This window comes from Emydura macquarii, unplaced genomic scaffold, assembly GCF_026122565.2.
Source record: "Emydura macquarii macquarii isolate MOO-44397 ecotype Brisbane River unplaced genomic scaffold, CSIRO-AGI_Emac_v2 contig_383, whole genome shotgun sequence".
NCBI lineage: Eukaryota > Metazoa > Chordata > Testudines > Chelidae > Emydura > Emydura macquarii.
The window spans coordinates 9,528,510-9,545,994 of record NW_027130520.1 but is presented as its reverse complement, the minus strand read 5'-3'; the positions used below and the strand labels follow the sequence as shown (position 1 = coordinate 9,545,994).

At 40.1% G+C, this 17,485-nt stretch overlaps 1 protein-coding gene across 1 annotated transcript in view; it reads left to right on the top strand.

The window, feature by feature from the left end:
* The first annotated feature begins 1,414 nt into the window (after positions 1–1,414).
* LRP12 (LDL receptor related protein 12) overlaps positions 1,415–17,485 on the top strand; it is a 101,686-nt gene continuing 85,615 nt past the window's right edge. The window contains 2 exon segments of the mRNA XM_067537377.1: positions 1,415–2,212; positions 2,215–2,368. Of these exon segments, the coding sequence (XP_067393478.1) occupies positions 2,051–2,212; positions 2,215–2,368 (316 nt within the window). The 5' untranslated portion in view covers positions 1,415–2,050.

The following is a 17,485-nucleotide window of genomic DNA, read 5'->3' as shown; positions in this document are numbered from 1 at the left end:
TGGTAGCAACATCTATTGCCTTTCATCATTCTGCAGTGCAGTTATTGAGAACGCTCTAGAACTGGAGTAGAAGTTGCCTCAAAGTAGACTCAGGTGCTGAATAAAGATCTTGCTTATTAACCTCCTTTTTCCAACTGCTGTGCAAACAACTGTTTGCTTGTAAACACACCTCATTTGTTTAATCGATGAAAGGTGATATTCTTGGTGAGGTGCTCATTGTTTGTGTTGTGTTATAAAACTAATGGACTGTTATGTCTGAAGTCCTGCTTTTCTATTGCTTAATTATTTTTTAAATATATAAAATGAGTTTAATTATGCAAACTCAGGGCACAAGAACAAAATTAAAAATGTTAGTGTTCAACTGATGTGCTATTAATGGCAACAGACTTAGTTCTGTTGGACCAACAGGCAAAATGAATTCCAGCACACAGGGCCTGTCTGCCCTCAGCCCCTAAGCATTTAAATTTAAGGACTGGTCGCATGAATACCTCTCCTAATCTCTACTGCCAAACTGGAAAGGGAGCTGTTTCTTCAGTTAGCTAGGATCCAAATCAGACAGGACTTCAGCATTCATAGTTAACACCTTAAATTGCACCCACTATTATTCTTTAATTGTATTATGATGAAAGGGATTGCATTTGTCAGTCAGAGAGAAAGTTGTGGCAATAATTGAGACAGGAGACACAAGAGCCTGAATTAGAGTTTTAGCTGTGTGGATGGATAGGAAAGACTGCATCTTAGAGATGTTAAGATGATTGAAAGGTCCAGCAATGGCTATTAACCAAGATGGTCAGGGATACAATCCCATGAGTGTCCCTAGTCTCTGTTTGCCAGAAGCTGGGAGTGGACAACAGGGATGGATCACTCAATGATTGTCTATTTTGGTCATTCCCAATGAAGCATCTGGCATCGGCCACTGCTGAAAGACAAGACTATGGGCCAGATGGACCCTTGGTCTGACCCAGCATGGCTGTTCTTATGCTCTGCAGAAAAAATCTGAAAGATGTATATGTAGGCTGGATGAGAGCACCTAGAAAAGTATTTGATTTGAAGAGGATGCCCATATTTGCAGGGTTGAGTGATAAGCAGGATAATGGTGTTGTCTACAGTGTCCGCAATAGGAGATAGCAGGGAGGACATAGGCCTCATATGCATTTCAAACAACATCATGGTGAATCTTACTTTCCTGGCCTTAAAAGAAATCTGTTGAGCTGAGGTGTAAAAGTTAAAAATATAATCTTTGGTATTTTAAACACTTTATTCTGTCAGATAGCCCTGGCCTTTCCTGTACACAGTCACGTAAGCCTAACATGTAAATTGGCTGTGAATTTGCCGATTAAGGCCTGGTCTACACTACGAAATAAGTTTACTATAATTATGTTGCTCAGGGACATGAAAAATCCACACCCCCTGAACAACGCAGTTAAACCAACCTAACCCCCACAGTAGACAGCACTAGGTTGAGAGGAGAATTCTCCCATTGACCTCTCTGCAGCCTCTCAGGAGGTGGATTACCTGCGCCGGCAGGCGCACCCTTCCTGGTCTGTTGGCACAGGTAGTGTTTATACTCCGTCCAGTGCTACAGCAGCGCTGCTGCAGCACTTTAAGTGCAGACAAGCCCTAAGCCACAGCATAGCCAGTGTCCTCAAGTGCCAAGAGGCTCGAGCCTTCAGGTGCTGCGGCCTGGCTGCTGAGACCTGCGGCGGGGGGCGAGACTGGGCAGGGGCAGGGGCTGCGTATCACTCTAGGCCCCGCGCCGTCAGCGTGGCACACTTTGGGACGGAGGCAGGCTCCCGTCAGAAGAACGCAGCCTCGCCGGGCCGGGCCGGGCCAGGCCAGGGTTGAGGGAGAGGCCAGGCTGGCGGCTCCCCAGGCTAACCAGTGCCCTGGCGCGGCCGCGGCGCTGGCTCTGCCCAGACACCAGAAACCCAGCCCCGCCCTCTCTCCCCGGCCGGCGGCGGGGGTGGGACTCGAGCGGCTGCTTCTCTCTCTCCCAGCCGGCGGTTCCCCTTCCCCTCCCGGCTCGGGCCCGCGCTCGGAGAGCGAATCCATGCGCTCGGCCATCCATTGCGCAGCTGCACTGGCTGAGCGGAGCCCCGCCGGAGAGCGCGCGAGGAGGAGGAGGAGGAGGAGGCCGGAGCCGGCGGTGTCTCATGGATCCCCGAGCCGACGGATGAGGCGAGGGCCGCTAGCTCTCCCCAAGTCAGGCACTGCAGCTCCGGTGCCCGGGCTGAGGGGGCGCCTGGCTCCTCCCGCGGCGGCTCCAGCTCCTTCCCCCGTGGCGGTGTTATGGCCCCTTGTGGGAGCACAAAAGGGTCCCCAGGGTGGCGGTCGGCGCAGCTCCTGCTCCTCGTCTTCTCCTGCTGCGGTACGTACCCGTCTCTGAGGGGCCCGCCGGCGGAAGGGGGGGGGGGGGTTGGAAGATGAAGGCTGCTTTGTCCCCTTCCTCCTGCGTGTGTGAGTGTGAGAGGCGGGCATCGCACAGCCCCACGACTGGGGAGAGGTTCCCCCCCACTTCCCTCCTCCCTTGGTTTAATTGCCCCAACCCCCTCTTCCCGAAATCCCTCCCCCGGACCTGATCGCTATTTAACCCCTTCCCCCAGCTCCCTCCCTAAATCTCTTCTGCCTTGTTATCTCCATGTAGGGGTGTTTAGTCTGTTCTGCTGGTGGTGGAGTCTTCCCTAGGGGCTCCCCTAAACTCAGCCTGGGACTTGGCCCAGGTTTCCTCCCTCCCCTCCCGTGCACGCATCTGCAAACTCCAGAGCTGGTGTGTGACTGTTTAAAACAAAACAAAAATTACTGAATCTTGAAAGATGATTTCATAAATCCCTGCAGCGTGCTCCAGCCAGGCCAATTTGAGACGGATGCAGCCTGGTCAGTGCAGGACTTGCTTCCCCAACGATGCTGGATGATAAAATGATGATAATAATATTATGCGATGCTTTCCTGATCCCTCCACACATACAGAAAGGCCTTGAAGCAATTCCAGAGCTCTGTGCTCTTGTTTTGGCTGTTTTGTTTTTTGTTCAACCTTTGAAATGATACTGTGTTTATGTTAACATAAACGCCCATATTTCTTTTCAAGCCTTGTTTAAAGAAATATTTATCATTTCTATCTCCTATAGTGTTTCTCTTCCCAAACTATCTCAGAGTGACTTACAGACAATAGGCCAAGTCCAGCAGTTGTTACTCAGATTTTACTGTGGAAAATTCCTGTTGGCTTCTTTGGGAATTCTGCCTGAGGACAGAATTTCATGACTGGGTTCTGCTGTTTGTTTTTTCTTTAGGTCACACAGTGTTTTAAAGTGCTTTCCTAAGGTAAAAGATGGCTTATGCCTTGAAGAACTTACAAATTGCAGCACTGATTCAACAAGCTACTTAGGCACATGCCAAACCTTAAGTCTGTTTAAGTATATTGTTGAATTTGGGGCCTCTGGGCCTGTTGTTAGCACAACAGGCCTAAAGCCCTGATCCTGCAAATGCTTAGGGTATATCTATGTTGTAGTTGGGAACAAATCTCACAGCTGGGTTGAAAAACTCATGTTAGCTTTGCTAGAGATGGTGCACTGAAAATAGCAATGTGGACATTGTGGCTCTGGCAGAGAGTCCGACTAGCCACCTGAGCTCAGACCCAGGAGTTGGGTGGGCCTGAGAGCCTGAACCACAGTGTCCACCCTGCTGTTTTTAGCTTGCATGGATGAGCAGAGCTATATTGTGTATCCAGGCCAGGAGGCACAACTCCAGTTGCAGTGTAGACTCACCCTTAGGGATTCCTGTGCCAGAGATTTTTGCACCAGTATAACTACACTAATGTAGTTACATTGCTGACACCACTGCAAACCCGCAGGGTAGATGCAGTGTACTTCTGCAAGTTGGAAATGGGTAAATTGGATGGGTGCAAGCCCCATTTTACATTGGTGCAGCACATCTATACTGGGGGCTGTATTGATGTTGCTACAACTATATTACTATAGTGGTGCACAAATCTATAACATGGACAAGCCCTTACACATGTGTAAATTTACACGTGAGTAATCCTGTTGAAATCATATATGGGAGTACTTATGTGTGTAGAATGTGGCCCTGATCCTGTAATTAAAGACAAAGATGGGGGAAAGGGTATAACTTGTAAGTAAAGTGGTCAGGGTTTGGCGTATGTGCACCAATATGTTATCAGCACAAATGAATAAAGCCGCAGTTGGAAGAAAACAGGTCTGTAGTACTGCAGGCAGTGGTAGGGAAATTTTGGCTCAAAAGATACTGGGAGTGCTATGAGATCTTTCATTTCTATGCAAAGCAGACAGGACTTTGGTTTTTAAGAAACACTGTGTGCATGCCCACCCATAAAGTTTGCATGGGACTGAGCCATTATAAGAGTTAATTTTTTTTAATTGCTTTGTGGTTTTTTTGATTCAACCTAACAAAAAGAAAATCACGTTTATAATATGGGTCCTGATATCACTTATAGTATTTGTTAGCATTTCCATTATTATAAAACCATGCACATGTTTTTCAATCAGATGTCTAACCTATCTATATATTTGGAAAAAAAAATCTTCCTTGATGACAACATGCAGCTTTAGTCAAAACTTACCGAGGACCTACTAGTCAAAGATAAGAAGAGAGCAAAATCTGGGGGCTCCACAAATGAGTTCCATGGGCAATGCCTTGCTGAGAAGCTCAACTTTGTCTGTTATCTCTGTTACCAAGGAGAGAGAGGGTGCTCAGACTTCTACCAGAGTGCGGTCTCTAACCTTTCTTGAAGGAATAATCTTGTACATAAGTCTTTGACGACTCTGACTTATTTGAAGTTCCATCCCCATCTTGCTACTTGAAGGGAGAAGAGACTGAAAGTATCTTCCCAGTCCAGAGTCTGCTGGGGAGAAATGGGACTCCCCTAGTCTAGTCTCATCCCCCTCTGTCAGTTTGCTAACTATTGCTGAAAGAAGGGGGAGGTTTTCTTATTCTCTAGAGACTATTTGTGGGTTCAGTTCCTCTTCCTATTGATGCTCATAACTTCTCCAGGCTAAAGCAATATAAAATTAACAAGAATTTGATTGTTTTGCTGCTGCCAACAGTGGTTCTGAATAGAAGCATTGATATTGACCAGAGTCTTATAAATGTCATTATGGTGCTACATGGTTAAGCTTTGAGTAGTATCAGAAGCACTTGAACACTCATCTGTCTGCAGGTTAGAAAGGCAGTGGTGCATCAGTTTGCATTTGGTGTCCTTTGTGAAGGTTCACAACTGTAAGGTCTAGAAATTCTTCTGTTTAAAATGAAAGTTTAGATTAAGTAGATTTTGATACTTGGCTTTCATGCTCTCAGGAGAATGCTTCCCTCTTGCCAGTGGTGAATTGATTTTATTTTAAAAATTCTCCTATTTAAAAATTAGAAGGTGGATGCTAGTGTGTGGTTGTTGAGTAGCTAGGTTCTGATTTAGGGCTTTGTTGTGAATTCTTAGGATGCCCAACTTCCCGTTGGTTTCAGTAGGAGTTTTGTGTGGATAAGAAATGCATGATTTCTCTTATGTGCACGTATAACTCTAAAGTGGTCTTAATTTAAAAAAAAAAAAAAAAAAAGGGGGGGGGGGGAGCTGAAGTCTTTCCTAAATATCATATGAATTGCAGATCAAAAATCGGTTTTAAACAAACAAAAAAACCAAACAGTTCACGGTACAAAGTATATCTTTTTAAAAATACTTTAGAAAAATGGGCCTTGTTCTCAGGATGGTGCCTGACTTTTCAAAGCAAGGTGTGGTGAATGCTTAAATAGGAAATATGGAAGTGAATGAGTCGTTTATGCTTGTTTTCTTGTTGACTATCACACTATTTTGTGCTTGAACTTAAGCCAGACTGGTAGCATTATTTAACTATGATGTGTGGCTTTTTATTAACATTTCACAGGACAGTGGTTCTCAAATGATGGAGTGTGGAAGCCTTCTGTGTGACAAAATGCAACATTTTGAGAACTAAGCAGGGAGAGATTGTGATTTTTGGAATGGAAAGTGGGCCACGAAAGGATTTCTATAATAAAGTGGCATATGGAATGAAAAAGCTGGTGAAGACTTAAAATGGGACATTTTGTGCTGACTTCTGGACAGCTTCACAAAACTTTTGTGACATGCTTCACAGTAACAGTGCACTTTGATGTACAGTGGGGATATTCTTTCTTTGTGCATGTGTAGAGCTCCCTTTAGCATCACTGGTGTTTTAAGCATCAAAGACAGAGTATTCCTACTAGTCAGATGGTGTCATGGAAATAGTTTGAAGCTTGAGGTAGATGTTATTTCTCTTTCCCTTCTGCTGGAACCTGTGAGTGCCTCTTCTAGCACCATTGAGTGGGGGTCATTAGAGAGCAAGACAAAATACATTGAGAATAGTCAGAGCTTGAGAACAGTCAGTGCTTCTACTTTGGTCGCAGCCCCTGCTGACCAGGAAAAAAAATTAGTGTTTTGAGATTTGAGATGTTTGGTCCTGGACTAGTCCAGGTTTCAGAGGTACAAAACGGTGATTTGATTTACAGTAACCTTATTGTAAATCAGTTAGTTATTTTTCTTTTTTAGTGAAGTTTGCAGAATTGCCATGAAAAATTACCATTCCAGGAACAATTTTTACTCACCCACCAGTCTATAATGATGACAGAGGGAGGAATAATTTTACTCGTCCATTTTAAAACAGTTGCTTGACTCAGGCAAGTGGGTGAGAAGAACTTTGCTAGGCTAGTTTAGTTAATTTCCTAAAGAAATGGTAATTCTTGCAGGTTGATTTGAGAGCCAAAACACATTCTCCCAACAAGATGGTTTAACTTAAATTACTGTGTGCTCAATTCAGATTCTTAAGTGTCACTTTTTAGTAATATTATTTTTACAATTTACTGGACAAACATTTTGATAAACAGTCATTGTTTAATTACTTTCAACATAACTACTAAAATCAATATGTTAGAATGGTTTTGTATTCCTTGAAAATGAAACTTAATAAATTTAATGTTATATCAACCTAGGTGAATCAGATAATAAACACTACAGTATATTTATGGGGTTGTACTGTCACAAAGGGTCCCAGAGTTTGTCTGACTAAAATCGCTCACCATCTTTTGTGCAAGGAGGTATAAATCTAACTTTCTTTTCACAATTGTGCTTAAGTGCCATTTGGGATCAGGGCCAGATTAGGCATACTTACAATACACCTATGGCTCCAACTGCAGGGTCATATTATGACTTCTAAATTGTAGCTTTCATTTAAAAAGTTTGTAGACCTCCTGGTTTCAAAATGCTAAAAAACGTGACCTGCAGGTAATTGATGCAGTGATGACTGCAGACTCGGAGAACCTCCAGAAAGTGGAAGAGCAGCAGCCACTAGAGCCTGTTCACCATATCACCTTAATGATGCCGTTTAGTGTGCTGTTTACTCTCTCTTCCAGATCTTTAATATAATTAACCATAAATGTTAAATAACACTTAACCATCTTTAAGGCAGCGGTTCTCAAACTTCATTGCACTGCAAACCACTTCTGACAACAAAAATTACTAAACGCTGGGAAGGGGGATTGAAATCCAAGCTCTGCCACTTCAGGTAGGGAGAGCCAAAACCCGAGTCCCGCCACCCTCGGTGAGTCCCAGGCCGGGGGACTGTAACTCAAGCCCCACTGCCCACGTCTGAAGCCAAAGCCTGAGCCCTGCCATCCAGGGCTCAAGCTCTCGGGCTTCAGCTTCAGCCCTGGGCAGTGGGGCTTGGGCTTTGGCTTCAACCCTGACCTTTTGCAAATCTAACGACAGCCCTGACGACCCCATTAAAATGGGGTTGGGACCCAGTTTGGGGTCCCAACCCACAGTTTGAGAACCGCTGCTTTAAGGCATTCTGCCATATACATTTCTTTAAATCATGCCATTTTTCATAATTCTTTGTATGAACATTAAGCCATTCTTGCAATAGACACAACTTTGCTTGTATCCAGGCCAACTTTGTAGGCTATTTTACAGAATATTTGTCTACTGAGGTGACAGTTGCTTACATGTGATTAGGATATTTAATTGACATTTAAAAAATGTATTTAAATGATGTCTTTCAGAGAGAGTATCACTTGTATACATTCAGTAATATAGTGGCAATGGTTGTAAATTGAAAGGCGAGTTTTAACAGATCTAAACTTAAATATCCAAAATTAGATTTAGGGGATTTTGTAAACTTTTTTTTTAATTTTGTTTATAGGCAAGATATTGGACTTCTGAAAATCACATCATTCTGATTACCTTCTTTGTAATACTGCTTGAATTCATGCACTTGTGTAGCAGCAGTTATGTGAGGGACTGCTAAAGGAAGAGGCTAATGCCTTATCACCTGAAAGCTCAAAATCACATGAACTGGAATGATATAAAGCATTGACTTTTGTGTCCGGCTCAGGGTGGCTTGATTTAAGTCAAAGTGATTTAAATTATGGATTTTAATCATGATTTAAAGCAGCAAGCAGACACTTTGATTTAAGTAACCAATTTTTAATCAGGTTTTGCATTTGTACATTTTAATATTTTCCTAAAGAGAGGCTGATTCTTCATGGTTGGTAACCATTAAAACATGTTCATTTTTAACTGAATATTCTCTTTACATAAATCACAAGAGGATACCCTATAACTGTACACATTTATTTAAGCAATTATATAGCTTAATTTACATTTAATTTATTCAGATCCTTTATTTTCATGTTTTTTGTGTTACAAAATGATGAATGATGCCTTTCTTAGTTCTGATTTGTGTTAAACTGTATTTGGATGGAAATTTGAATTCAATTAAACATACACAAACAGCATCTAAATTTTTTTTATTAGTTAAATGTGCTGGATACACTGTACATAAGAATAAAAGGTTGTCAGACATGTTTTGTATTTAAAACTGATTTATTACACAATGAAAATATTATCTAAAGTTAGTAAATTGAACTAATTGTTTTGGTCACCATTGAGATTTTAGAACTAGTAGATCTCATCATCTCATACCTAGTTTTTATTCATAGATTGGAAGAAGAGAACAAGTTTTCCTGCATTTTCAACTCCCAGTTGGTTTCTTAACTTTGAATGAATTAGTCATTGAACTGAAATGACAAAAATATTATCTTTGCATCTGCACAAAAGGCTACTGGTGTTGAGAAGTGGCTTACCACTTCAACTAACTCTAGTTCAAGGTGCATAGCCCCTTCTACCAGTTAGGGGTTTGACTTTTGTTAAAATTTCAGCAACAGACATATACTGTTTATTATTATTTTTTAATTTAATTTAAATCATTACAATAGATTATAGTAAGTTTTAGTTCAATTTAAATGAAACATTTTTTATTTAAAAAAAACAGCGATTTTTATTTACTTTGGTCTTGCTGTTCACCAGGGTATCAGCTACTAAAATGTGGGAATAGTGCTGGGAATGAACTTATTTGGCAGACCAGTGTAGCACGTTTTCAGGACTAGTAAACTTTTCCAAGTTCTGATCCTGGATTAGCATTCCAAAGTGGAAGTTTACACTTTGGATCTACTATGAATTAATTTTGCTGCATTTTGTTTATTTTGCTGGTCTTGGGAAAGGATTCCGCTCTTAAAACTGTACAGATATGCATGCTAGTAGTCTCCTTTCTTACATTAGCAGTCCACTAGTGTTTTTCCATCTCTGTATTTGAGAGTCTTGACTTTCAAAAAGTTTATTCATGACAGGACTTCCTGATCATTTTCACTATGAACAGCTTTCTAGAAGTAGTCTTTTTAATAAAAAAAATTCTTTAGTATCTTGCCAGTGGTTTGTCTGAGCATGTCTGTTACCACATCAGCAGTAAGTTGGCAAACCAGAACAATTTTGCCTCTGAGCCAGAAAGTTCTGAGAGTTCAAAAGCATAAGTCAATTTCAGAGGAAAAACTTAAACATTTAGTGACAATCTATTACTTATTTAGATTTCAATACCTGAATATTTGGTTTACCATTATTAAATTCCTATGCAAATAGCTCTCTGGCTTAAAACATTAAATACAAATCACAGTTTATCTTTGCAGCTTTATTGATTTCATCATTAGGAAACACAAATTTCAGTTCTTATTCATATATATTAGATTTTTTTTTTAAATGTAAGTTAATGCCGTGAGTCCCTTAAAGTACTAAATCCTTATTTGATGGGGGATTTTTTGTTAACTTGAAGCACACTATAAAAGTTTTCTGTCTTGTTTAAATATAATCTGTGACCTCTTTCAGGTTTACCAGCAGGCCCTGTATGGAGTATAAGAAATGTATGTCAAATTGATAACTCTGTACACTAGTTATGAAGAGCCAATAATAAAAAAAGAGCTAAAGAGGAAACTGCTTAGTGGTGGAGAAAAGTTTTAGGAAAAATATATCAAACTGGCAGATTTGGTTCAGTGACATGAATTGTCACAAGCTGTTCTACTTTGTATCAGCATGAAGGGTGAAACAGCTTTTTTTTTTTAATCTTGTGACTTGTACTTTACCAGATACTCCACAAAAAAATATAGTAGAATCTCACTTAGTCACCCTAATGGTAATTTAGCAGCAAAGCAAACAAGTTAAAACAAATCTAACATACTATCATTTAACAAAAATATTCTGTAATGTGCAGTAAAATATAAAAAATATTTGAACTTTGTAGTGGAATCTACATGCATCAATATCACATTTCTGATGTGTTCTAGTGTCAGGGAGTCTATTGTAGAAGCCAGTTGATCTCATTAGTCTGTACTTAATTAATATGCAAAGTTCTAGTGTATACAATTTACATTCACTGAAACATTTTCACTTAGTTTAACAGGAGACTCCTGATGCTGTTTCAAGAGCTTCATTTTAATGTATTTTACTATGTTACTTAATTTTGGTAGAATTGACAGTTTGGCAGCATGCACATGTAATGTACTGTATTAAAGATATTTTCTTTGTCAATGGCCACTTGAAATTTGCTGATTATAAACTGGCTTCCAAGGAAACTGAGAACAATCATGGTCAGTTTTATTCAGACAGAAGATTATGTGGGTAAATGTTTTTGAGAACATACATAACTTAAATCTGGAATGCATAATAATTTAATGAAGGACTTTAAACCTTGCTCAAGTCAGGTTCCTGAAATGCTGTTTTCATGTTATCTTATGCTCAGAATAGCCTTATTAAACCACCACTTTTTGTTCATTCACTTTTGCAGCATTGCTTGTGATATGAATGCATAATCTTTTTTCCTGTAGCCAATGATCCCCTTCCCCTTGCTCATACCTAGTGTATATCATCCCAGAAGAATGCCTTGGAAGGAAAAGTACTCTCTGCTTTATTAGCTCGGGAAATTCACATGTGGAAGACTGCCTTCATGTCTGTATCTCTGGCCGACAGTCCAAGGCAGTGTTTTTTAAGTCAGCTGCAGATACAGAATAGTGAAGCAGAACTCTGGTAGGGAGTATACACTGAGTTGACATTTGGTAGATGATTGGAGTGAGGTCTTCAGTAATGCTGATGTGAAATTTGAGGAAAAAGTATACACTTTAAAAGGCTCCAGTATCCTGGGTTTAATAGTCTGATTTTTCTATGACGCTAATGGCATGCTTTCTAACCCCTTTTAGCACTTAAGTATAGATTGAGTAGTGTATTCTTCTTATTTTGTCATCTAGGAATTAATGCAAACTATCCTCTTTCTAGTGAGCTACACCACAGTGCACTAGTATGAACTAGAAAGCACTGCCTTTCTGCTTGACATGATCTCTCTTGAAATGTAGGCTTTTCCTTTTTTTTGCAATATGAGTGCATCCTAAAAGAAATTATTGGAAATTGGAGTCCGGCACTTCAGAATGCAAGTTCTGCTGCTCTACTTTGTAAAGGAAAAGCAGACATTCTTGTTTATATGCTTTGACTTCTAGATTTTAATCAAAAATAAATTTCAGTATCCTAACAAATGTCTACACTATATGTTCTGTTCCCATAGCAATATATTGGAATCCAGCAGGTAGCCGCCGTCTCTTACAAGGTTCATTCAGAGTGGTATAATCTAGGCCTATCTTCTGCACCATAGCAAGAATAATATTCAGATGTAGAAATTGAGACTGAATTAGGCCTGGTTTACACTAGAAAATGTATCTATGTCCCCGTGTAGATGGCGCTAGGTCACTGAAAGAATTCTTCCAGCAACCTAGCTACTGCCTGTCACAGGAGAATCCCTCCCATTGGCATAAGTAATGTCTACACTGAAGTGCTGCAGCTATGCGGTTGTGCCACTGTAGCATTTTAAGTGTACGCAAACCCTTAGTACTTCCATAGAGAGCCTCAGGTTCACATGATTTCTTTTAAGAAACTGGAGCTTGGTTGGAAGTAGTAAAAAAATGGAAGTTTTCCATAATCAGGGGTATAATAGTAAATGCATACAAATTATCCTTTATATAACAAAACTCGGTGTCATCCAACAGTAGTTCTAACTACCTTCCCCCCTTAGGTAGAGTTGAAGCAAGTTGTCTTCAGAGGCAGATTGACCCCAGAGGCTTAACTCACAAGATGTGTTCATAATACTTCCACCAAGAATGTGGTCTGCTTCTCATACAAATCAGCACATTTAGTTTTCCACTTATCCTTCTTTGAATATGTGCTCCGGGAATTCAGGAGAGAAACTACCATAGCTTGCTTGCCTTAAACTAAATAAAAATATCTTTAACAGACTGTGTAGAACTATCATCTCAAATTATGTTTCCAAGAGAACAGTTATTTACCACTAGTTTGGAAACATAACATTATACTGACATAGTAAAGTAAGGCCGGCTAAAGCTGAATGTCTGTAAGAGGCGTTTCAGAGTTTTAGTTTGGAAAAGGAAATGTAAAATGATCATTTCATATCTTTGAATCGCAGCACTCTGCAGCTGGATGCCATATCCTGGGGCTGAATTGTACTGTGGGTTTAATTAGTGAAGGCGTCTCTGCTGTGGAGACAAATCTTTCCATTTCCCTAACATGTCCGAAGGTACTGAAAGAGCAACCAATTCCATAGCTAAGGTTTGTTTAATAGCTCTGGGAAGAGCAATCACAAAGTCTGTAAAAGCTGAGGTGGCAGAGGATCACAAGTTGGGAAGGGCCTCCACTAGAAGGCACACTCATGCCTTCTCTGAGGGAGGCAAGGGAGTAAGTCCTCCTTAATAGTGAAGAGAAGGAACAGTATAGCCCAGGCTTCGCTTGGTTTTCTTTTCTGTTTTTAATCTTTTTAATTTTTGTTTAGGTTCTTGTGTGTGGGGAAGGAAGAAAATAAGAGATCCACTTGTATTTTCACTGGGAGCAGGCGGGAGAGGGGAGGAATGAGGCTCAGGTCAGCCTGTGAGTCACTGCTCCTTTTAAGAATAGGAAGGGAAAGTAAGGAACAGAAGCACCAGTTTCAGAAGAAGGATACTAAGCATCTTTTGCATTCCAAGTGCTAGTATGCTTAGTCCTCGGCAATGAGGTGTCATGGAAATTTTGAATCCTTGCTGTTTGCCTTTTGTCCAGATTGAGTGAATGAGTAAGCTTTGACTTGTGAACGGTCAGGTGATCTAATCCCTGACCATCCCCAGACTTTTACTGGGCATGTTTGAGCAGCTCAAAGGCCCATATTTGCTTGCCAAGACATGAGCACAAGAAAAGTGTTTGGGAGTCAGGCCTTTTCTAGCTGCCTTACCTGTTGAGTACCGGCCCCTGCAACCCAGCTAATTAGGCCTGAATGTTGCTGCTGTCTTGGCTGACGTTGTTTCAGTGTCCCTTAGCTGTTGCATGGTTGCCGTAGTATGTATGCTGCTGAACTTCAAATCCTGCTCTTCTTTCCCCTGCTGTCACTCCTGTGCATGCACCCCCCCATCCCCAATTATAATTAAAAGCACGAGTAGGGTAGATTGATTACATAGATGAGGGTCAATTGAATAGGTTTGCCAGTAACCCTCTTTTGTTCTTGAACTGTGTCCCTGGCCTTAGGAACCTAAAAAGCTGGTGGTTTTAGAAGTTGGCAGCCAACAATATGGAGGTTGGGGACTCGGAGACATCAGCTATAAAATGCAGTAGCATTTGAGAACCATGAGCAACCTCAGTGAATACAGAGGAAGTAAAATTATTAGTCTGAGGTCCTGCTTGGTTCCAAACTATAGTCTAAATATACACAAAGGCCATCTATGCCTTGACAGTTTCTTACGATATTGCGTAACACTGTCTGGACAAAAAATGCAAATCAAATGTGCAGTATGGTTGGCAATAAACTGCTAAAGACATCTAGGATTTGAAACAAACTTCCACAGTTCCAAAGTCTTGTGTGCATTATTTAAGTTTTGTGATCCTTTCAAATGATAACTTTTCTCAAGGATTATAAATAGATCTGAAAAGAAAGTGGATTGGAATAGCTTTAGAAACTACAAGGTGCAGAATTCTTGCCTGCATATAAAGGCCATGTGTGTAGATAGATAAATATATCAAAATTACTTGTGTGTGTACAAATATGAAGCATTTAAGTATATAAATCCCAACAGCAGCAAGTTGTTCAGCACTTCCTTGAAAAGGTCTAATGGTGAAATCTTGGAAATGTAGGGACATATTTTAGAAATGCTTGAGATTATTTACATATATTTGAGGGTGATAACCAAATTTCCATTGTTTTTGCACTGGTTTTCTACTTTTTGGTCACATCTGGAAATCTGCCGTTAATAATCTGTTTAAAATACATACTATAATTATAGCATTTTAAGCAGTCCATTCTTTTGTGCAAGCGAATGCAATTTAAAGAGTTAAATAGAAATTAGAAGATATAGTCAATCTACCTAAAATTAACTCTCCCATCAGGAGCTAAACTGTAAGAGCATGGTAGTGTGTTTATGGTGGCATTCTATAAAGAGGCATTACGAATAAATTGTGAATTTTGTCAGCAAAGAGGCTCATAAATTAGGTAGAACATGGTTTTTATTACATTTTTTCTTCTGTAAAACGTAGTGTATTGAAGCCTAACTCATTTTTCCCCTCCCAAGTGTATTCCTTCAACTAGAAATTTTAACCCACTTTTGTTTTGTTTCCTACTCATAAGAATGGGCATATTGGGTCAGACGAATGGTCTATCTAGCCCAGTATCCTCTCTTCTGATAGTGGCCAATGCCAGGTGCTTCAGAATAGGATGTATCAAATAATCTATCCCATTGCCCATTCCCAGCTTCTGGCAAACTCTGCCCACCTGGCAAATAGGTCCATCAATGGCTATCTTCCATGAATTTATATTCATGGAATATCTTGAACCCTGTTATTGTCTTTGCCTTTACAACATCCTCTGGCAAGGAGTTCCATAGGCTGACTGTGTTATGTGAAGAAATACTCCCTTTTGTTCGTTTAAAATCTGTTGCCTATTAATTTCAGTTGGTGACCCCTAGCTCTTGTGTTATCAGGAGTAAATAACACTTCTTTATTTTCTTTCTCCACATCAGTCATGATTTTATAGAGGTCTGTCATATCCCCCTGTCTTTTCCAAGCTGAAATGTCCCAGTCTTATTCATCTTCCTCATATGGAAGCTTTTCCACACCCTAATAATTTTTGTTGCCCTTTTCTGTACCTTTTCCAATTGGAAATGGGACAACCATATCTACATGTAGTATTCAATACGTGGGCATACCATAGATTTTATAAAGAGGCAAAATGATATTTTCTGTCTTATCATCTATCCCTTTCCTAATGATTCCCAACATTCGGTTAGCTTTTTGGACTGCCACTGCACATTGAGCGGATGTTTTTAGAGAGTGAATGTTTTCAGAGAACTATCCACAAGGACTCCAAAATATCATTTTTGAACGGTAACAGCTAATTTAGACCCAAACATTTTATATATGGGGGGATTGTTTTCCCAAGTGCATTACTTTGTATTTATCAACATTGAATTTCACCTGCCATTTTTGATGCCCAGTCACCCAGTTTTGTAAGATCCCTTTTGTAACTCTTTGCAGTCTGCTTTGGACTTAACAATGTTGAGTAGTTTTGTATCATCTGCAAATTTTGCCACCTCTCTGTTTACCCCCTCTCCAGATCATTTATTAATATGTTGAATAGTACTGATCCCAGTATTGACCCCTCTCTCCATTCTGAAAACTGACCATTTATTCCTAACCTTTTTTTCCCCTATCTTTTAACCAGTTACTGATCAGGAGAGAACCTTCCCTCTTATCCTAGTATCACTTACTTTGTTTAAGAGCCTTTGGTGAGGGACCTTGTCAAAGGCTTTCTGAAAATTTAAGTACATTATAACCACTGGATCACCCTTGTCCACATGTATTTTGACCCCTTCAAAGAATTGCAATAGATTGGGGAGGCATGATTTCCCTTTACAAAAACCATCTTGACTCTTCCGCAACAATTCATGCTCATCTATGTATCTGATAATTCTGTTCTTTATTATAGTTTCAGTCAATTTTCATGGTACTAAAATTAGGCTTCTTGCTTGTAATTGCTAGTATCGCCTTTGGAGCCTTTTTTAAAAATTGGCATCACATTAACTATTCTCCAGTCATCTGGTACAGAAGCTGATTTAATTGGTAGCTTACATACCACAGTTGTTAGTTCTGCAGTTCCACATTTGAGTTCCTTCAGAACTCTTGGGTGAATACCATCAGGTCCTGGTGACTTATTACTGTTTAATTTTATCAATTTGTTTCAAAACCTCCTCTAATGACACTTCAGTCTGGGGCAGTGCCTCAGATTTATCACCTAAAAATCTCCCTCATATCGTCCTCCATGAAGGCCAATACAAGACTTTCATCTGAAAAGAGAGAAATCTGGTTCAGAAATCTCCATCTTATGTGACAGCATAAAGTACTAACCACTGTATTAGCTTATTTTATGGCATGTATCAGCCTTTTAAATCATATAAAATGCAGCATATTGGCACAGCAGGATCCTTGTCAGCCAGGATTAATGTTTTTTGTGAAGAACAAGCTGGGAACTTCCATGTTATCACTAAAACATTTTGCGGATTGGGTTCCCAATCCAATATCCATTAAAGTCAATGGAAAGACTCCCATTGACTTAATTGGGTATTGGATGCTAAACCAGGGCCTGATCCAAACTCCAAGTTGTCAATTGAAATTGATAAAGTTAGAGATAATATCTGTGTTAGGTATTTCTAAGATGAACATCACTTTGATATGTAAGTGCTGGTATGTCCTCTGTTTTGCTCAAAATTAATCATTTGCAAGAATAGGGGTGTAACTTTCAATAACGCTCAGCTTGTTACCTTGGATTCTGCCAACCCAAAGTTTGGGGTAACTTTACTGTGTGCGAGGTAGTGTCAGGAAATAAGCCAAATGGAGACATGGCCGTCTAGCCAATAGATGGACTGGTAGAAATAGTATAACACAAAAGTACTCTTACTACAAAGCTATACTTTTACTTAGGCTTAAGCACTTACACACGTCCACAACAGGTTAATAAAACACCCCCACCCTTAATAATTACCGAAGTCGGGGGCTGCTTTCGAGTGGAAACAGTGA